Source organism: Sphaeramia orbicularis, chromosome 6 (assembly GCF_902148855.1).
Source record: "Sphaeramia orbicularis chromosome 6, fSphaOr1.1, whole genome shotgun sequence".
NCBI lineage: Eukaryota > Metazoa > Chordata > Actinopteri > Kurtiformes > Apogonidae > Sphaeramia > Sphaeramia orbicularis.
This window is the reverse complement of record NC_043962.1, coordinates 2,274,002-2,296,501: the sequence shown is the minus strand read 5'-3', so window position 1 is coordinate 2,296,501 and position 22,500 is coordinate 2,274,002. Positions and strand designations below refer to the sequence as shown.

At 43.4% G+C, this 22,500-nt stretch overlaps 2 protein-coding genes and 1 pseudogene across 3 annotated transcripts in view; all 3 read left to right on the top strand.

Annotated features, from left to right (window-relative positions):
- gnao1a (guanine nucleotide binding protein (G protein), alpha activating activity polypeptide O, a) overlaps positions 1–7,623 on the top strand; it is a 91,150-nt gene extending 83,527 nt beyond the window's left edge. The window contains exons 7-8 of one of the 2 annotated variants that reach the window (XM_030137679.1): positions 4,649–4,802; positions 6,036–7,623. In XM_030137679.1, coding sequence (XP_029993539.1) covers positions 4,649–4,802; positions 6,036–6,223 — 342 coding nt within the window. In that variant the 3' untranslated portion in view covers positions 6,224–7,623. Of the gene's footprint in view, positions 1–429; positions 815–4,648; positions 4,803–6,035 lie in introns of those variants that run through there. The other variant, XM_030137680.1, reaches the window with a different exon arrangement.
- The window catches only part of LOC115421684 (CCR4-NOT transcription complex subunit 1-like), a 969,367-nt pseudogene that overhangs the window by 763,742 nt on the left and 183,125 nt on the right, over positions 1–22,500 (top strand).
- The window catches only part of cbfb (core-binding factor subunit beta), a 35,915-nt gene continuing 34,805 nt past the window's right edge, over positions 21,391–22,500 (top strand). Inside the window, 2 exon segments of the mRNA XM_030137687.1 lie at positions 21,391–21,808; positions 22,290–22,376. Coding sequence (XP_029993547.1) covers positions 21,731–21,808; positions 22,290–22,376 — 165 coding nt within the window. The 5' untranslated portion in view covers positions 21,391–21,730.

Genomic DNA, 22,500 nt, shown 5'->3' with positions numbered 1-22,500 from the left:
CACTGGTGTACAGTTCATCAGTCTGAGTAACACCCCCAGTGTTAATCCGGTTCCGTTCTTCCAGAGCAGAACCACCTTTTCACTCTGTGTGAAACTAGTCCCTGTTTCATTCAGTACAGTTTAGTAACAGTAAGCTCCGCCCACCACAGCGTTGACCTGAGCAGGAAGTGTGCTGGGCGAGTAGGTCAAAGGTCAAGAAGGTCAAAGGTCAGGGTTTCACAAAATACCAGGAGGAAAGTGTGTTGATGTAGAAGAAACAGGAACAGTCGCACTGACAGAAATGAAAAAAAAAAAGGTCCAAATATCTGTGTTGAAGTTCTGAAGCCTTGACTTAACCCTAACCCCAGTCCTAATCCTAGTCCTAACCCCAGTCCTAACCCTCTAACCCTAACCATAACCCTGACCTGTCTCTGTCTGTGTCCCCTGTAGGTCCGGACACGTATCTGGAGGGAATCGCCTTCATTAAGTCTCAGTATGAGAGCAAGAACAAGTCTCCAAACAAAGAGGTCTACTCCCATGTGACCTGCGCCACCGACACCAACAACATCCAGTTTGTGTTTGACGCCGTCACCGATGTCATCATAGCCAATAACCTGCGGGGGTGTGGCCTGTACTGACACCGCCGTTTGACGTTAGGGGGCGTTCGACCCGTTTTAGGCTGTGGGCTGCGTCCATGTCTTCGTCTCCTAACGTTCCCACTCACAGCGTCACGCCTTCATGGGTCCGTCCGTTGGAACCTTTTTTACATTTCAGAATCAGTGAAACCTTTGAGTGACGTTCACAGCAGCTGCCCGTCACCGACAAATGCCTGTTTGAATGTTCACGCTCAGCCAACGGGACGTTTGTGACACTGATCCGTTCATGTCCACTGTCTCATACTGTGTCCACAGGGTTTGAAATTATACAGATTTGGTCCAAGCACTGGTTTCTAAATGTGTCTCTGCTGGTTCTGATCTGCTGTCTCTGCTGGTTCTGATCCGCTGTCTCTGCTGGTTCTGATCCGCTGGTTCTGATCCGCTGTCTCTGCTGGTTCTGGTCCGCTGTCTCTGCTGGTTCTGGTCCGCTGTCTCTGCTGGTTCTGATCCGCTGTCTCTGCTGGTTCTGGTCCGCTGTCTCTGCTGGTTCTGATCCGCTGTCTCTGCTGGTTCTGGTCCGCTGTCTCTGCTGGTTCTGGTCCGCTGTCTCTGCTGGTTCTGTCCGCTGTCTCTGCTGGTTCTGGTCCGCTGTCTGTGCTGGTTCTGTCCGCTGTCTCTGCTGGTTCTGTCCGCTGTCTCTGCTGGTTCTGATCTGCTGTCTGTGCTGGTTCTGATCCGCTGTCTCTGCTGGTTCTGATCCGCTGTCTGTGCTGGTTCTGTCCGCTGCCTCTGCTGGTTCTGTCCGCTGTCTCTGCTGGTTCTGATCCGCTGTCTGTGCTGGTTCTGTCCGCTGCCTCTGCTGGTTCTGTCCGCTGTCTCTGCTGGTTCTGATCCGCTGTCTGTGCTGGTTCTGTCCGCTGTCTCTGCTGGTTCTGATCCGCTGTCTGTGCTGGTTCTGGTCCGCTGTCTCTGCTGGTTCTGTCCGCTGCTCGTAACACACTGAGCTTCGACAGAATCGGCACCAATACAGGAGCTGCGTGGGGTCACATGACCATCCCACTGGTCACTAGGGAGGCACATATCCGACAATACCGATGCTGGGGCCATCCGATACTGTAGCTGATTTAGAGCAGAGGTTCTCAACAGGGGGGGTGGGTTGAGCACATGCGGGGGGGGGGCAAGGGACATTGTCATGTGTGTGTGTGTGTGTGTGTGCGTCAGCAACTACTGTGGTACGTTACAACAGTCTGAATTACCCCCCAAACAATATGCCCTCCCCCCACATCATGGATTGAGGTCTGTGAGCAAGGAGGGGCATATTGTTTGGCATAGGGACTCCCCACCCCCCACCCCACCCCGGTTGCAAATTTTCAGGGGTCAACCCCCTTCATCCATTAATTTTTGAATTCTGTTCGTCATGACGGAGCCTGTTTTGCAATAATTTAAGGGCAGGGATCGGTCTGAGGGATCAGTTGCTTTTCCAGATCCAGCTCAAATGTTGATACCGGGGCTGATATCTGAGCCTAGTATCGGACCGGTGCGTCCTTCTGTTCCGTCCAGATGAGTTTAGACGTCATTCTTTGGGATGTTTATCAATTTGACAGATCATTGGACAAGTTCGGAAAGGCCTGGTTTAGTGTAAAAGTGTCCGTATCAGATCCATTAATATAAAGACTATGAAGGTGAAGGGGACGCCACTGTCCCAGTCTGTGTCCATCATCTGTTCATGTGGACGTCATGTCCACACTGGGGTTGTTTTCACCGCTTTTAATGCTGTTTTCTGAACTGAAAGACAAGGTTTGGGTGAGACAGACAGGTGAGACACCTGTGGGACAGATGTGGTCCACGCTGCAGTTTCACTGTTTCTTTGTTTTTTCTATAAACTGAAATAAAATCATCATTTGAATGGATGAACCTTGGTGCAAATACTGATGGAATTCAACAAGGACCCAGAAATACTTCATGTCTGTCCAACTGACCAGTGTCCATCTGTCCTTTAATGAGGTCCAGGGGGACGGTGGATGGACCAGACCTCAGCTCTGTACTGGTCCATATGTCATTTGTCTTCAGGTGTCCGTTCAAAGGGGACAGATGAAGCCCAGGGTGGACACTGTGGACGGGGACATGTGGGCAAAGACGGGGACAAATATGTGTGTTAGTGTAAACAGAGCATCAGCTGCAGTCAAAGCTTCAGTCTGTTCATTGTGTTTGATCCATTCAACAGCTGTAAAAATCAAACAGGATGATCTCCAGTTTCCAAGAAGCAAAGTGAATCAAGTGTCTGATAAGAAATAAAAAAAAAGAAAAGAAAACAAGTGCCTTTTTACAAATGAATGTCCTGTTTGACCAGCACGCTATCAGGTCCATATTCTGCACCGACCCGGTGTCAGGTTCTCAGTTCAGACGACTTTTATCTTTAAACATCCTTTTTTCTGAAACCCAAACTGTGCTGATCACAGAAAAGGCCCCGGGTGACGTCTTTGAAAGGGAACATCCCATAATATCAGTTTAATACGTTTATAATCTGAGCCTAAAATGAGTCACGTGTGACTGAGTGCATGTTCACATGAACAGGTTCAGTTGGACCGAATCTGATTTACATGACGTCTACCCTTTTTTCTGTTCTATATGTGACTATTTATGCAAAAAAAATGTCTGTCTTAAAAAATCTGCTGCCGTTGCTCTGAATCCAGGCAGAAGGCAGAGCTCCGCCCCCTTTCAGGTTAGATTTTCCAGGCTGTCGAATCTGTGTCCGTTATTAAAGCCCTGGAAATGAAGACGCATCTGTGGAAGCAGACGGTGATGCAGACTGCAGATGAAAGTGGTCCGGGTCAGATTTAGGACCACATATGAAAGTGGTCTGAATATTTTCTTAATTAAATCATATTTTAAAGAAAAATCCAAATGTATTTCAACTTTAGCCTAATTTTGATAAATCAACCCAGTGTTGAACCAGTGTTAAACCAGTGTAGATACTTGTTTCCTTCGGACTCCATTAGAGTCATTTTGAGGCCAGGCTGCACTTACAGGAGCTGCTGTCTAATGTACACTCAACCCCCCCCCCCCTCAAACAGTGTTTGATGGTCGGGGGGGGGGGGGGGGGTGCCTGTCCTGGATCTGAAGCCTCAGAGCGTCCACAGCGTCCAGCCGTAGATGGACGGAGCTGCACAAACAAAAGGCTGATAACATGTCCAGTATGTTCCAGTACGTTAGCAAAGCTCCAGTTGACACCGAGATGAAAGGAAGGAGCCCTGGGGGTGGGGGGGCAGTGTGTGTGCGTGGGGGGGGCTTTGTCTGTCACCATCTTTCATGGCTGTGTTGACCTGAGGCGGTGGACGGAACAGGACAGATCCACGGCTCTGCTGTAGCCACACCCATCACAGCAGGCCCCGCCCACATCACACGCAGTCATGTATGTGTGTGTCCATGTGTTGTGTTTCCCTGTCTGTCCTCCTGTCTGTCTGTCCTCTGCTGTTCTATTGTATTAAACCTGTATTTCTTCATATATATAAATAAACTCCTTCTGACTCCTTTAACTGCTGCTGTTCTTTTAATACTGTGTGTTTGGTTTTACTCTGAAGGTTTCTGCTCAGTCTGACCGGGTTTGTCTGCTTCTGTTCAAATATCAACACTGTCCTCTGCAGGTCCTCATTAGGTCCACAGCGTAAACACTGTCCTCTCCAGGTCCTCATTAGGTCTACAGTGTAAACACTGTCCTCTCCAGGTCCTCATTAGGTCCACAGTGTAAACACTGTCCTCTCCAGGTCCTCATTAGGTCTACAGTGTAAACACTGTCCTCTCCAGGTCCTCATTAGGTCCACAGTGTAAACACTGTCCTCTGACATTTGATCGGAGGTTTGACTTAATACTAAACTGAGCAGTGGTTAGTTTTAGGGTTAACCCTAACTCTAAAACTAAGAACAAGGAACTGATTTTTATTTACAGGTTTTCATTACTTTTCTATAAAATATCTAAGTGTCTTTGTCTTTTCTGTCTCCATTCCTCCTCATTCTCTCCTCATTCCTCCTCATTTCATCATTTTTCCTCCATTCTTCTTCTCCGTCCTTCGGCAGAATCGCATGCACGAGTCCTTGATGCTGTTCGACTCGATCTGCAACAACAAGTTCTTCATCGACACCTCCATCATCCTCTTCCTCAACAAGAAGGATCTGTTTGCAGAGAAGATCAAGAAGTCTCCACTCAGCATCTGCTTCCCCGAATACACAGGTACAAAAAAAAAAAAAAACTACAAAAAAAAACAAAGCAAACTATAAAAAAAATACAAAAACAAAACAAAAAAATACAAAAAAAAAAAAAAATACAAAAAAACCCCACAAAATAAAACTACAGAAAAACTACACAAAAAACAGCCAAATCAGTCATTGTAGGAAGTCTGACAGGTGTGAAAAATGGGTTCAGCTTTAAGCACAGGTTCAGGTTTGGAACAGGTACCAGGACCCAATCGTCCCTGTGAACCACATGACCAAACCAAACTAATAAAGTGAATCCATGTGATGGTTTTGATTCCAAACAGAAGTAGATCTGCTGGACTAAGATGATCTGAGACAGGTTCAATATTACTGCTAAATAAATGCATGTGTGTGTAAAAAAAAACAAAAAAAAACAACAACATATATATGTATATATATATATATGTATGTGTGTGTGTGTGTATGTGTATATATATATATATATATATATATATATATATATATATGCAAATAATGAGTGCAGGGGTCAGATCTTGTTGGTTCAGACTAAAGGAAGTTCAACTGCAGCTCAACTCTTCAGAATAAAACTCCTGTATCTTCTTTTTGCTTTGAAATCAGAAGAGGCTGTTGGTTTAAATGTAGAATTTATATTTTAGGGCTTTTTTTTTTTTAGCTCCACTGACCCATTTCAAACATCTGTTAGAAAATCAGTCCAACTGTAATCAAATACTGTTACTGAGTAATTTAATTAGTTACGTATCTGAAAATATCATGTGAGAATTATTCTGATGAATAGAGGGATTTCATGCGTCACGCTGCTGTAAAATGATATCAGTGTGGTATCACCTGTGACCTTTGACCCTTCACATCGCTATATAGAAGTTAGTGTTAGAGGCCGTTCCAGTCGGACTCTGACCTCTGTCCTCCTTTCAACTTCACCACAGTCTGTCCTGGGTCTGACTTATTATTAATAATAATAATATTAGTAATATTAATATTCAGTTCCACAAATCAAAACCATCAAATTACTTGCAAACATCTGATGAACTTTAACCACACCAGTAAACTAGCCTTTAGCATTAGCTCAACAAACCCCACTCACCTGTGTTCATATATGGTCACTTCTTTGCTGATTCCTTGTTCTTTTCTGTCTCTAATTCTACTGTTTTTTTGGTTGAATGTTTGTGCTTCGTGTGTTTTTTAACCTAGCTTTCCTCTGATCATGTGACTGTGCGTCTTTTCCGTGCAGGACCAAACACCTACGAGGACGCGGCCGCTTACATCCAAGCACAGTTCGAGAGCAAGAACCGCTCTCCAAATAAGGAAATCTACTGTCACATGACCTGCGCCACAGATACAGGAAACATCCAGGTGGTGTTCGACGCTGTCACCGATATCATCATCGCCAACAATCTTCGAGGGTGTGGCTTGTACTGAGCACACCCCGCCCCCACCCCTCCCTCCCTCCATTCTGTCCTGCCCCTCCCCATGTCCCCTCCCCCTCCTTTGCCTCCCCCCCCTTCCCTGTCCTTCTCCTCCTTTCCCCCGCCCCTTCCTGTTCCTTTGACACTGCTGTGGAAATGATGATGACGACGATGATGATTCTGCTGATTATTTAAAGAAAAAAAGAAAGAAAAATGCAACTAGGTACATATTAATAATGAGGATAATTTAAAAAAAATAGGCATACGTATATATAAATATATATATAATGTTTTAGTTCTTGTCTCTTCTCGCTCCAACTTTCTCCTCCTGATGTTTGAAACTCCGCCCCCTGCAGCCTTGGAACCTTCTAGAACAAAGTGGATGAAAGCCTGTGTACCTGCTCTGTTCGTTCTGTCTTTAACACATGGCTTCTGTTTCTGAAAACCACCGCTATTTATTCCATGAGTGTCTGGAACGGACTTTATTCACCTTTGATTTGGGTCAGATTTCCTTTCTTTTCTTTGGCCTTAGTAGTGATTATGTTTTTAACGATTTTACAGAAATATGTGATAATGTTTATAGCACTGAAAAAAGGACAAACAGGTCAGCCAAACCCTCCGAACCTTCAAACCCTTCGAACCCTTCGAACCTTCGAGTCTTCGAACCCTTCGAGACCTGCTTGATTTGAACCTTTTGTTTACATGTGACATTTTGAAGCCGTCAGTCGTTTTTATTTCCTTTGTCTTCTTTTACTGCCTCACATCCCAGAGCTGGTTTTCATCGACAGGAAGTGAGGCTTCCAGACTGGCCTTAACCGTCGTCCAGCCAATAGGAGAGGGGTTAAAGGTGGTCCGTGGGTGGGACTGGACTGTAGATCGCAGGTCCACGTTCTAACGTTCCTCACTGTTCTAACCTCTAGACCTACTAACATCCTCCATGTAAAGGAACTCACTCCTGCTTTGATCATCTGTATGGTTGATTAATTTATTCGTTTATTTATTGATTGATGGACTGATGGCCTGTCCTCCACACCTCTATCTGTCCCACGTCTCTTCTTCTCTCACTTCCGTCTTCTTCATCTTTTTCTTTGTCGGCCTTCGTTTGCATGGCGTCCTGCGGTCCTGATTTCAGGGGGCGGGGGAAGGGGGTCAGAGGTTGTCATAAAGGGGGGGCGGGGTCAGAGGGCCTCTCTCTTTTTCTTGCCAACCCTTCTCTTCTCTCCTCCTCCTCCTCTTCTTCCCCTCCTAAAGCTTGACACAGATAGCATGAGATACTCGAGCCTTTGTATAAATAGAACAGTTAATTCATAAAACTGAAAAAAAAAGCTTCACATACTGTAGTACTGTTCCAAACATAATTTAACAAAAAAAAAGTCGTTTTGATAAAAACTGCAAAAGATGCCTAACAAGACAGGAAAAAAAAAAAAAAACAAAAAAAGGAAAGAGCTAACAGCGAGGACAACCGATGGAACTGCAAGAGCGAGCGCCCTGATTGGCTCCTGACCGGGATTGGGGCGGGGCCAATAAAAAAAAAGTAGGCATGGAGAGTTTGGAATTCTTGCGGCAACTTGAGCCTGTTCAAACCAAACCACCGACTATTGGAGCAGATTCCAACGTGGGCGTGAACGCTGCGGTCGAATCCTGTCGACGTCTCCAAACCTTTCTGTGCTTTGTAGCTACACGACCGTTTTTTCTCTAGACGTCCCTTTTTTAAATAAATACAAAAGACGTTTTGCAAAAGGGTTCCAGTTTGACAGCGAGCCGATTCGGAACCGCCACCTCAGCCAGACCGACCCCGTGTTGTTGTAATGGTCTGAACTGCCCCCCCACCCCCACTCCCCCCACCCCTTAAAAACCCACTTCCTTTAACCGTTTTTTGCCTGTTTCCCTGCATTAGAGAAAAAAAAAAACCCGTGTCCTCCTCACTTTAGCCTGACTCAGAACGATTAAATATAATATTATAACGATATCTATTTTTTATTATTTCAGAAAACAAACCACTTTTTTCGGCGGGGGGGGGGGGGGGAGAGCACGTTTTCTGGCTGCGTCCGCTAGTTAGGGACGCCGCATGTTCACACTACAACGCTGTAAAAAGTCCTGCTCCTTCCTCCTCTTTCTTCTTCTTCTTCTTCTTCTTCTGTCTCTTCAGTTGGACACACACTTACCAGGTCTACAATGAAAAGCACAGTTAGCACGTACACACACACACACTTATACACACACACACTTATACACACACACACACACTGAAGTAGATTTGGACATTTGTTATCTATTCATTCCTGATCTATGTTCCCCCCTCATCCATCTATCTATCATCTATCTATATCAACCTCTCTTTCTTGCCTTTTTGATTTCTAGTTTTTAAAAAGACAAAACAAACTGTGTATAATGACATGATCTACCTGTTTTTGTTGGTATTCTGTTCCTGTTTTCCTTCATTCTTTCTTTTTTTTTTTACCTCCTCTGTTTCATTCTTTACCCAGTGAATGCTTTTTTTCCGTGCAGCTTTCTCTTTCTCTCTCTCTCTCTCTCTCTCTCTCTCTCTCTCTCTCTCTCTCTCTCTCCCTCTACTCCTCTTTAGTGAATGGTTGTTATTTCATGTGGGATGTCCGTGCTGGAAAAACCAATCGAATGTAGTGTTTACATTAAAAAGCCACTGTTTTCATGACTACAAAGAAAGTCCGTGTGTGTGTGTGTTTTTAACTTTCGGTCTCCAAAAAAAAAAAAAAAAAAAAACTGCTCCGACGTCCGTTCCTGTAGAACAGGCTGTCAAACTCATGTTAGTTCAGTTCCACATCCAGCCTAATATGGCATAAAGCGGGTCGGTCCAGTAAAATAATATAAATTATAGGATAATAATAACTTTTGAGTGAAAAAATTTAAATTCCGTAATGAAAATGTTTACATTTATGAATTGTACTTGAACAAAACATGAACAACCTATAAATTCTTAAGAAAAACCGCCAAGCACCCCGAATGGTGTGCATGTGTGGATCGACTGTTTCTGTTTAAATTCAACAGTTTCCAGGTTGTTCCATACAGAAGAGAAAGTTGAAGTTTGGTACCAGTCATGTGACAGCAGTTTGGACCTTTGTTCAGTATCACAGTAACAGACTGACTGGAACTAAAACACGACAAATATGATCCTAAACTGTTATTGAACAGACATTTTACAACTGCAGTGATAGATACAGATAATAGCAGAGAATATTGGACTGATAATTGGACTGGACAGAACCTTTGAATATTCATGAACTGTTGAAGAATTAGTTCAACAGATTCACAGACTGAAAATATCACTGATACAAGAACTAATATTATTAAACTTAGTGCATTTACATATGAGTCCTTTTTAGGTTTCATTTTATATTGATTTGATATTGATATTCTTTTTTTCTATCAGTGATATTGAAACGTGAACAGTTCCATACAATACAGTTCTTAAACTAAATAATGAGTCTATTTGAAAAATGAGAGCTGAAAGTTGAATTTCTGACCCTGCTGTTGGCTGTGACCTGGTCCAAATGCAGTGATTCTGCTGAAAAACACAGAAGCAGAGCTGAGGAGGACGAGCAGATGTTTAAAGAGTGAAACACAGACAGGATCGAAACCCAGAACCTGTGACTGAGATTTATGAGAACACATGAAACCTTTGGACCATCACTGGATCAAATGCAGTTGCTATAGCAACGTGAAGATTTCCAGTGGTGTCGTTTGTCAGCTGTAAGACCTGGTCTGCTGAAGTCGGCTTTCAGAGGCTCTGGATCTCTGCAGTGTCTTGGGACGCTCCTCTGACCTTTGACCTCATTATATGAAGGAGTGCAAATAATAAAGTACAGAAACTACAACACGTCTGGGACACGTGGAGTGGATGTGTCCGACACCGAGTTCAGCAGTGTGTCATTCCTGTTCTAAGGACCGTTTCATAGTCAACGCAACGGCACCCAGATGCAACGCAAACACAGACGCAAATGCAACACAAAGACAAATGCAGACGCAGGCGCAAACACAGATCCAAACATACTGGCTGCCATGATGCGTGCTTGCATCTCAAAATGTGTCGTCCATTTTTTTTAAATATGCGACGCAGCAACACATGTAATTCCATACGTCACCAGCAGGAGCAATACGCCAGCGGTGTAGTTGAACTGAACATGTTGTGTTCACAGAAGAAGATGAACTCACTGTGAACTTGTGCAGCAGATTGTCCCAGCTGACACGTCCAGCGCCTCCTACTGTCAGAACACAGCGCTGGGTTGAACCGTGTTCACCAGGTAAAAGTCTGTTCAGTGAGTGGACATGAACCCGGTCCTGGTCCTGGTCCTGGTCCTGGTCCAACCACCACAGGCTCCAGGATGATCCACACTGGGACACCTTCTGCATCTCAGATGATGATCTGCAGTTGAATGAGCTCCTGCTGTTTACAGAGGCCGCAGCAGACAGCGCCATCTGCTGGATTCACTGAGCAGCGCATTAACAGAAAACAGAAGTGTGGAACTGGTCCAAAGAGGATCAGTCCAGTCCATCCACTCTGTGGACCATCAGCATGTTCATCACACCAATGAAGGAGCGAAAACAGAGTCAGACCCAAATGTTTTCAGAGGCATTTAAGGTGTTTTTAAGCATTAATTCAGGCTTTTTTTGATGGCCTCTGATGGTCTAAAAGTAAGACGTGAAAACATCCAATTTGGACTGGATCTGGAACATGGTTTTAAAGGGTTTATTAAACTGCTGAGGTATTAAAACGGGTTTTAAGAGGTATTTAAAGGGTTATATAGATAAAACGATACAATGATTGATAGAACGATAGATAGAACGATGGAACGACAGATAGATAGATAGATAGATAGATAGATAGATAGATAGATAGATAGATAGATAGATAGATAGATAGATAGATAGATAGATAGATAGATAGATAGATCGATTTCTATCATTCTATCTGTCTTCTATCTATCGCTCTCTCTCTCTCTCGTACAGACAGACTCATAGATCACACACACACCAGTAGTATATTTATAGCACCGCAGCATCAGTCTGTCTGTTGCTAGGAGACCAGGCAGCTCAGAATCCTCTGACATCAGCCATGCCGTTTGACTTTGTTTACAAAAATGAGCCTGTTCAGTGTGTGTGTGTGTGTGTGTGTGTGTGTGTGTGTGACTATCACTGTCACACACACACACACACACACACACAGTGCAGTATCATGTGGACCTGAACACCTCTGCTGACACTAACCACAGACACACGCTCTGAAAACAGATGCAGGAAAACGCTGACAGGATGGATGTGACGGGGCGCAGCGGCTCCGGTTGCCACGGAAACAGCTTCAGTCCAGGCTTTTCAGCAGCATCAGCATCATCCCCTCATGTGTGACACGAGCTCCTCCAGAGGAATGAAGGTGTCATGACGCCCTCTGCTGGTCCACAGGGAGTCCAGCAAGAAGGACCAGACCACCAGGGTTCATGTGGGACCAGGTCTAAGGACCCATATTGAATACAGCAGTGGACAGACCAGGTCCATGGACTGTATGGGTTTGGGTTTGGTCATCAGTTTAACAATAAATCTGATTAAAATCTGGAACATTGAACACATTTAATCTGAGGCAGATCATTTATTAAACTGTTGAATACAAACAGAAGAGTCAACAGGAACTGTTTAGTGGATTTATGAACATGTCTGTTCTGATTTTATGAACTATTGTTTTCATTCATATTATTGACTGGAGTCTGAACACACATTCTATTCTATTCTATTCTATTCTATTCTATTCTATTCTATTCTATTCTATTCTATTCTATTGCTGGTCACTTTGGACTCATCTGTTGCTTCTTTCTGCTCCTCACTGTTTTTCTCAGTGTTTTTCTGTTTTTCTCAGTGTTTTTCTGTTTTTCAGTGTTTTTCTCAGTGTTTTTCTCAGTGTTTTTCTCAGTGTTTTTCTGTTTTTCTCAGTGTTTTTCTGTTTTTCTCAGTGTTTTTCTCAGTGTTTTTCTGTTTTTCTCAGTGTTTTTCTCAGTGTTTTTCAGTGTTTTTCTGTTTTTCTCAGTGTTTTTCTCTGTGTTTTTCTGTTTTCTCAGTGTTTTTCTCAGTGTTTTTCTGTTTTTCTCAGTGTTTTTCTCAGTGTTTTTCTGTTTTTCAGTGTTTTTCTCAGTGTTTTTCAGTGTTTTTCTGTTTTTCTCAGTGTTTTTCTCAGTGTTTTTCTGTTTTTCAGTGTTTTTCTCAGTGTTTTTCTGTTTTTCAGTGTTTTTCTCAGTGTTTTTCTCAGTGTTTTTCTCAGTGTTTTTCTGTTTTTCTCAGTGTTTTTCTGTTTTTCTCAGTGTTTTTCTCAGTGTTTTTCTGTTTTTCTCAGTGTTTTTCTCAGTGTTTTTCTGTTTTTCAGTGTTTTTCTCAGTGTTTTTCTGTTTTTCAGTGTTTTTCTCAGTGTTTTTCTCAGTGTTTTTCTCAGTGTTTTTCTGTTTTTCTCAGTGTTTTTCTCAGTGTTTTTCTGTTTTTCTCAGTGTTTTTCTCAGTGTTTTTCTGTTTTTCAGTGTTTTTCTCAGTGTTTTCAGTGTTTTTCTGTTTTTCTCAGTGTTTTTCTCAGTGTTTTTCTGTTTTTCTCAGTGTTTTTCAGTGTTTTTCTGTTTTTCTCAGTGTTTTTCTCAGTGTTTTTCAGTGTTTTTCTGTTTTTCTCAGTGTTTTTCTCAGTGTTTTTCTGTTTTTCAGTGTTTTTCTCAGTGTTTTTCTGTTTTTCAGTGTTTTTCTCAGTGTTTTTCTCAGTGTTTTTCTCAGTGTTTTTCTGTTTTTCTCAGTGTTTTTCTCAGTGTTTTTCTGTTTTTCTCAGTGTTTTTCTCAGTGTTTTTCTGTTTTTCAGTGTTTTTCTCAGTGTTTTTCAGTGTTTTTCTGTTTTTCTCAGTGTTTTTCTCAGTGTTTTTCTGTTTTTCTCAGTGTTTTTCAGTGTTTTTCTGTTTTTCTCAGTGTTTTTCTCAGTGTTTTTCAGTGTTTTTCTGTTTTTCTCAGTGTTTTTCTCAGTGTCTCCACCAGATGGAGCCAAATTCAGATTTTTCCACAGTTTATTCAATAGTTTTGAGGCATGAGTTCAACTTCTGTACAAACAACATTCAACAGCCTGAAGAGTCCAGAACCAGGACCAGAACCAGGACAAGGTACCAGAACCAGAACCACAACAGTCCAGACTGTCCATGGACCAGGACAGTCACATGTTCACCTGTATTTTAATTAAATCACATCAGCCACACACACACACACACACACACACACACACAGGAGTACAGTACAGAGGAAGGCAGACGCCGGCTGGGGTAAAAGTGTTCAGTGTGTGTGTGTTTATTCCTGGTCAGACGGTGGATCCCGTGGATGGAGACAAATTTGGACCAGGACTGTGTGTGTGTGTGTGTGTGTGTGTGTGTGTGTGTGTGTGTGTGTGTGTGTGTGTGTTGGGTATCACAGTCAGTTATGTCTGAGTGATGAAGGCGCTTGATTCTCCGTCGCTGATGTAACCTGACAGTCAGACTCAGGTCATAAAAAGCCCATGTGCAGTTAGTCTGCATGTCCCAGCCAGTGTGTGTGTGTGTGTGTGTGTGTGTGTGTGTGTGTGTGTGTCCACTGTGCTGACCCCAGTCAACTCTGTCTGACCTTCACATACACAGACAGACACAACACAACATAAACAACACAACAATAAATACACAACATACACAACACAAAATACACAACACAATATAAACAACACAATATACACAACACACACAACACAATATACACAACACAATATAAACAACACAAAATACACAACACAATATACACAACACAACATACACAACACAGAATACAAAACACAATATAAACAACACAAAGAAAACAACACAAAATACACAACACAATATACACAACACAACAAACCGACCCATAAAGTTGGAAGAACAGAAGCAGCAGAACCCACCTGTACAGATGGAAGGTGTACTGAAGTGCAGATCTACACCACCAGCCCAAAGGTCAGAGTGAACTGCAGAGGTTAAAAAAAAAGGTCAGGTTCAACAAAACTGAAAAATAATGTACATTTCAGAATTCTACAAAAAGGAGAACAAGAAATGGGTGAACAACTTAAAGCAGTTCTGCAGCAGTGGAGGTTGATCAAGTCTGGAAAGTTGGTGGTTCAATTCCTGCAGGTGTCCCAGCGTTTGTGAACTCCTTCGGCCCCCTGTGTCTGCAGAACAGGAGTGTGGAACACACTGTGGTACCAGACCCATGGAGCAGGACTGGAACAGGACTGGACTGAAGAAAGGAGTGTGGTACTGTAAAAATGGAAAAGAGGAAAAGGAATGAACCAGAGAAGAGAGACAGAGCATCAGAAGAGGGGAAAATGGAGGTGTGTCCTCCAGAGAAATGTCCAAGAAAGTCCAGGTGTCAGGAAGTCCAGTTTCCTTCAGCATCCAAAGGCACTGAAACTGGACTGGAAATGTAGACAGAAGAGGTCTGGAAGAAGCACAGACAAAACAGAAGAAGAAGAAGAGTTTAGGACAGAAACAGCTGGAGTGAGAGGAGACTGACAGGACAACAGCTGAAAGAGAGAGAAGAGAGAGGAGGGGGAAGAGAGGAGGTCATAGAGGAGGAGGAGAGGAGACTGACAGGACAACAGCTGAAAGAAGAGAGAAGAGAGAGGAGGAGGAAGAGAGGAGGTCATAGAGGAGGAGGAGAGGAGACTGACAGGACAACAGCTGAAAGAAGAGAGGAGAGAGAGGAGGAGGAAGAGAGGAAGAGTTTACACTGAACAGAGTGAACAGGTGCAGGTCTGATGGGTCCAGTTGCAGCTAAATCCACCGGTCAGACTTCAGAATCACAAACAGAGCCATGAAGCGGCTCCAGTGGAACTACTGAACAGAAGCTCGGTGGGACCGTTGCCTCTTCTGTTGCTGTGGAACCAGTTGCCCTCAGATGTTCGACAGGCTCAGTCTCTGTCTGCCTTTAAATCACACCTAAAAACACACTTTTTCTCATTGGCTCTTAATCAATGAATGACATGTTTCTTTATATATATATATATATATATATATTATGCTGTTTTTATCAGATTTTGATTTGTCTTTGTTTTGATGACAGTTGTATTTTGTTGTTCTTAGCCCACTTTGCACCCTGTGTTATCACTGTTTTTACTTATTTACTTATTTAATCCCTTGTTTTATGTTTCATGTACGGCACTTTGGCCAGCTGTAAAGTTCTTCAAGTGCATTATAAATAAAGTTGGTGTGGTGTGGTATGGTGTGGTGTGGTATGGTGTGGTATGGTGTGGTGTGGTGTGGTGTGGTATGGTGTGGTATGGTGTGGTATGGTGTGGTGTGGTATGGTGTGGTGTGGTGTGGTATGGTGTGGTATGGTGTGGTGTGGTGTGGTGTGGTGTGGTGTGGTGTGGTGTGGTATGGTGTGGTATGGTGTGGTGTGGTATGGTGTGGTGTGGTGTGGTATGGTGTGGTGTGGTATGGTGTGGTATGGTGTGGTATGGTGTGGTGTGGTGTGGTGTGGTGTGGTATGGTGTGGTGTGGTGTGGTGTGGTGTGGTATGGTGTGGTATGGTGTGGTGTGGTGTGGTGTGGTGTGGTATGGTGTGGTGTGGTGTGGTATGGTGTGGTATGGTGTGGTGTGGTGTGGTATGGTGTGGTGTGGTATGGTGTGGTGTGGTGTGGTATGGTACTGAAGGGTGGAAGAAGGTGTTCTGGACTGATCAAACCTGCAACTGTTCAGTTTCGTGTTCACAGTGTAAACTCAGACTTGCATACTACAACCACTATTGAGCTGTGTTTTTATTGTGCTTAAGTGTGTGTGTGTGTGTGTGTGTGTGTGTGTGTTCTTGTGCTGGTATGTGTGCTGTTGTTCAGAATAATAAATAAACCTCCCCTCATGTGTGATGTATCTGCTCTTTTTAACTGAACTAACCCTGTTTGAACGCTGCAGCAGAGCACAGGTGGGTTCACACACACACACACACACACACACACTCACACACACACACACACACACACACGCTGCGGCTGCGTTCAGAAGCAGAGAAGAGACGGAGCTGCAGCTGGAAAACAGTCATTAGGTTCAGATGAACGACAGACAGAGGAGGGGAGGGGCTTTGGAACACACACACATACACACACACACACACACTTAAACACACACATGCACAAACACACACATACTTAAACACACACACACATGCACAAACACACACACAGAGCTGTTGTTGTGTGCGTGTGTTTGTGTGTGTGTGCATGTCTGTGCGCGCGTGTGCGTGTGTGTGTGTGTGTGTGTGTGTGTGTGTGTGTGTGTGTGGTGCATCCTCAGCTCTTCTCTGGTTCTTATTGATGCATGTGAAATATTTATCAGTCCATTTCCGCAGCAGCAGCAGCTTCTGAACCCACAGACGTGTGTGTGTGTGTGTGTGTGTGTGTGTGTGTGAGAGAGATCTACTGGATAAAACCCTCCACACCTTTTCTTTTCACCTTTTCTTCCCAGTTTGTGCACAGGAACCGTCAGGACACGCCCCTTCCTCCACTGGACACGCCCCTTCCTCCCCCGGTCCTTTGGATGTGTGTCTTCAGACTAAAGGACGTGGTGATGCGATGGTTGTTCATTTGTCGTCACATCCGCATGGAAACGAAGCTCATTTGGTCTGAATTATTGGTCTGAAAAACCAAACAGAAGATGGTTCTCTGTTCTGGAGTTATTTCACCATCTGTGCAAACGGATAAACAAACTGAAGTGAAGCTGGACTAAGAGTAGACCAGGATTAGACCAGGATTAGACCAGGATTAGACTAGGATTGGACAAGATTAGGATTATATTATATTATATTGGATGAAATGAGATGAGATGAGATTAGATTATGTGACAGGGTGGACATGTCATATTTGAGCTAAATAAACCACACCTCGTTCTACTCAACACTTACTGATCAGATAAACCGTTTTCAAATGACGGTGTGTTCTGGTCTGATATCTTCTATGAAATCCTCTGGTGGAACTTTGTGACAAACAGGACAGTGTTTCCAGGTGTGAGAGGTGGAACCTTTAGCACCTGTGTCCAGTCCTGTCCAGTCCAGTCCTGTGTCCTGTCACCATGGCAACCGCAGATGACTCGGACTCATTAATGAAGCTTTAGTGGCTCACTTCTGCTGTTCATCAACCACACCATGTTTGTCCTGCAGTGAAGATGCACAAAAGGCCCCTTTAAGACAGGAGTGTGTGTGTGTGTGTGTGTGTGTGTGTGTGTGTGTGTGTGTGTGTGTGTGTGTGATCCTCCTCTTGGTTCTAATCGATGACATGGGTGTTCTAAAAGGATACAGTGTGTTTGTGTCATGGCTGGACTGGACTGGACTGGACCACATGTCGTGGCCTCAGGTCTTCAGAGTCTGGATCAGATGGAAGGTTTCAAACATTCAGCCTTTCATCACACAACGCCTGCTTTGCACAAACACATCACAGCTTTAGCATTAGCATTAGCATTAGCATTCAACCAGGCTTCAAACCTTTGCACCAGTGCAGCAGTATTTATATTACCCTGGGTCACAAAAAAATATTTTTTGCAAGTTGTCTAGGTTTTTTCAACTGAATTCGGACCATTTTGCACCGCTGAATCCAAAAATGACATCTGTTTTTCTCAATCAGGTCAGGTTTTTTTGCTAATTTGATTTTGAAAAATTTCATCTTCTCACAAAATTGATGACATTTTTGTGACTTTATCAGTTGATTTTTTATATAATTCTCACCCAAAATAGGTTTTAAGAGAAAAAAAATCATTTTCTAACAGGATTCCTGTTAGGTACAATGGTGTATTCAGCGCAGATGGAGCAGAATACGTCAGGCTTATTTTTGCCAGATCTTCTAGTCGAAGCCATTTCATTCACCTGTAATGTTAAAAAAAACATTAATCATAAATTGGCAAAAGTAAAATCTTCAGAACTCGTTTATTGCAAGAAATATGAAAGAATTTTGTCTCATATGATGTGAAAATGTCCATAAATGTAAGCACAAATGTTAAAAAGCCAATATGTAGCATAGTTCAGAAAGTTGACCTGATTGAGCAAAATTAATGTGATTTTTGGATTCAGCACCAAAATGATCCTAAACCAGCTCAAAAAACTGAAACAATAAATTTGTTGTTGACCAGTGTTATCAGTCCAGCTCTGTTCCACTGTTAAAGCAGAAGAAGAAGGTGGAGATGAGCAAGAACCACACACACACACACACACACACACACACACACACACACACCTACACACACACACACACACACACACAGAGACAAAACAAACAACAAAACATATCACAACAGAGAAACAATGCGCACGCACACACACACACACACACACACACACACACACACACACACACAGAACCTGCAGCTTCATGTTCATAGTTTAATTAAGATCTGTAGATCTGTGTGGGTTATTATGAAACTCCTCTGGGAGGCTAATAGTTGTATTTACTCTGTGTGTGTGTGTGTGTGTGTGTGTGTGTGTTTTCACCATAAAAGTACAAATATTTAGTCCAGAATCACTTCAACTACTTTCATGACCCATCTGATGTCATATCCCAGCTCAAACATACTGGATGCACGTTCAGATGTTGGTAAAACCATCGTCCCAGGACACGTTTAGGCCGTTCATATGTTTGTGTGTACACAGTTCAGCTGCATGTGTGTTCAACAGGACGAGCATCAGGTTCCACAGTTAGCAGGTTCATGAGGAGCAAAGCAGGGGAGCAGGACTTATGGTCTGTACAAAGGTGGGTGTCAGGACACAACTGTCGACTGTCACATCAAGAAAAATATTAGCCACAGTACTGTTAGCCCAATGCTAGCATCAGTTCACCTTTTTTTGGCTAATGTTTGTGTTTCTGTACGTGTGTCTGTCATCTTAGTGTCAGATGGACCAGACCGGCAGGTGTTTGTCAGATGCTACAAACCTCAGAGGAACTGAAACTCTTGTTCTGAAACTCGTCTTCGCTTGCACCATAGTTGGCCTGATAGGCGAGGAGGTAGAATTCCACGATGATTGCGTATTTCTGGTCAAAAATACAGAAGTTGTGACAAAGGTTTGTTCATTTCCTGTCCTGAGTTCATCACAGATGATCCTGGGCCGTTTGTTTCCAGTGGGAATCATCAGTTTCATCAGAATTAGAATCAAATATGAGACACAAACACACTTTTCTGTTTGTTCTATTTGATTCAATCTGTCCAATCCTGAACTGACCCCTTAGTTTTTTCAAAATATTCCTAACATATTTTAGTGCATGCTTCATGTTACTGATGTGGACTGTCCCGTCTGTCCCAAGGTTATTATCGTTAACGAAAACTAACGAAATGATGAAAACTAGAATTGAAAAAAACTTTTCGTTAACTGAAATAAATAAAAACTAGAATTAAAAGAAAAAATCGGACCAATGGTCCTGTATCTTACCGGCCAAATTCAAAGCTTTGGGAAATGTATCCAGATGTCATTTCTTCTCCCCCAGTTCTGTGTATTTATTCTATTACAGAAATAGTCCATGTTTTGCTCATATTCCAATCAGATCTGTAAAAAATTCAAATTCCATCTTGATATCATTGATACTGATTTATTGGATCAATCCACTTCCTATCTCTTAGAATGGGGAAATTTTTCAAAGTCGCACCAAATCCAGAATCAGATCCGGATCCAAATAATTTCACTAACTTTTGTTGACATCATCATACAGAAGCTGTAGACCAAGTCTGAAGTCAATTGTAATTGTAGTTTCAGAGAAGAAGACAATGGAAATTTTTGTAACGGACGACAGACGCTGCATGACGACAGTAGCTAAGAGCCTGTGGGCCGGTAAACTAAAAAAAACCATGACTGAAACTGTATTGTGTGTTTGCAAAACTAACTAAAACGGATAAAAATTATGGATAAAATTCCCTTTGTTTTCGTCTTTGTCAGACTGATACGAAATGGATTTCTTTGTCTCTCTCAGTTTTCTGTGCTGTCTCCATATGACACTTTTTGCTCCGTCACTTGTGTTCACTTGTGGTTTCCAGTCGTCTTCTGGTCCCCACTCTACCTGGAAACATGGAGACTAAAGCAGCAGAGTCCTGTCTGGGATTGATTTGAATAGGAGCACAGAGAAGAAGAGAAAAGACACGACTAAGCTAAAACTAAACTAAAACTAAGCATTTAGAAAAAAAATTTAAACTAATAAAAACTATCAAACCTGCTCTAAAACAAATAAAAATGAACTGAATTAGAGGGGAAAAAAGTCTAAACTAAATAAAACTAAACTAGAATGAAAAATCCAAAACCATTCGAACCTTGGTGTCCCCCTGAAAACAGATCCAGGTCCTCTACCTGTCCACTAACTGGAGGGGACACACTAACAGCCTGTCTGTCTGTCTGTCTGTCTGTCTGGGTCTTGGACCTCTCACATAAGGATCCTATAAAGTTTCTGCGGTCCAGACCCGACGCATGCGCAGTGGCGCTCTCGAGTAGCGTGTGTAGTAGTAGTATTATTATTGTGAATGGGTATGTGTGTGTGTGTGTGTGTGTGTGTGTGGGGGGGGGGGGGGGGGGGTATTTTGAGTGTTCAGTCATAAGTGCGACTCGACGGAGCCAGGAAGTAGACTGCTGATGCCTTCAAGTGCAGTGAGGACGGTCGGACTTTGGGACCTTTTCCTGTAAATGTAAAACAAAAGGCTGAAACAGGAACCTGAAGCTGTTCTGAGGCTAGAACGCGCACTTCTGAACATACATGCATATGTTTGGGTCACTTCCGGTCACATGTGAAACTACTGAAACAAACCATGATCTGTTTGTTTCTGGACAAACTTCGACAACAGCTCACGTTTTTTGTTGTTTTGGACCAATAACAGAATAAACACATGATCAGCGGATGGATGTGGGAATGCACGTGCGTAACGGCAAAGCGCATCACACTGTACCAGACACGTGACTTATTTGGACGGTTTTTTATTGTTAGAGTTTTTTTATTTAAGAAATGCTTTTCTGGAAGTTAAAGGTTGAAAGAGAGAGAGAGAGAGAGAGAGAGAGAGAGAGAGAGAGATGAGTAAAGGTGGTTTTTAAAGAGGAAAAGAAAGACACACACTGGGGGGGGGGGGGTTGGCACTGGGTTGAAATCACACACTAGTCTGGAGAGAAAAAGAGAGAGGTGGAGAGACACAGGGAGGGAGGAGAGAGAGAGAGAGGAGGAGGAGAGAGAGAGAGAGAGAGAGAGAGACGGTCAGACGGAGCCTTATCTATGCAGTGGGTCATTGAATAAGAGCCATTTGGAGCCAGAGGAGAAGAGAAGAGGAGGAGAAGAGGAGCGGACAGTCCATCTGTACGGAAGGAGAGAGAGAGAGAGAGAGAGAGAGAGAGAGAGAGCGCACACGGCTCCAACACACAAGGAAGAAAGAAAAACACAGACACGGAAGAGAAGTGAAAGACACAGAAAAGCCTGAGAAGGAGAAGGAGGAGAAGAGTGACTGATTTCAGACCGCGCAAAGGCAGTTCCAGGGTCCAGAAGATGCCTCGGGTTGTCCCGGACCAGAGGAGCAAGTTTGAGAATGAGGAGTTTTTCCGCAAGTTGAGCAGGGAGTGTGAGGTGAGTGTGCGCGTGCGTGTGAGTGTGTGTGCGCGCACCCGAGCCCATTTTGTTAGAGACGGAAAGCAAAGACACAAGAGCGGGGAGGACAAGCATGTGATGGGGGGGGGGAGAAGCGTGTTACACACCTGGAGGGGGAGGTTGAAAAGCTCCGGCAGGGGGGGCGGGCTTTAAACGCATCCTGTGTCTTTGTTTGGCTCCTGTGTCCTCTGTCCTGTCCAATAACATGTGTCCTCTAACATGTGTGGGACATTTCCCACAGTGAAGGAACACACTCAGTCTGCTTCTTCTCCCATCAAACCACATTCCTGTGGCTTCTCCTCCAACTGTAGACCCCTCCTCCTCCAACTGTAGACCCCTCCCCCTCCAACTGCAGACCCCTCCTCCTGTTCTATGCATCCAATAGGATCAGCTTTAGAGCAGTGTGTGCAGTTCTGACTGTAAAGTGTAAATGTTGATGAAATGCCTGTTTCTGTCGTAGATTAAATATACTGGATTCAGAGACCGACCACATGAGGAGAGACAGGCCCGCTTCCAGAACGCCTGCAGGGATGGACGCTCCGAGGTGGTGAGTACTGGGCCTTTAGTCCGCTTTAAAGACCCGGGTCAGTCCTGTTACCACTAACAGACTGACCCAGATCAGTCCTGTTAAACACTAACAGACCTCATAATAATAATAATGATAATAATAA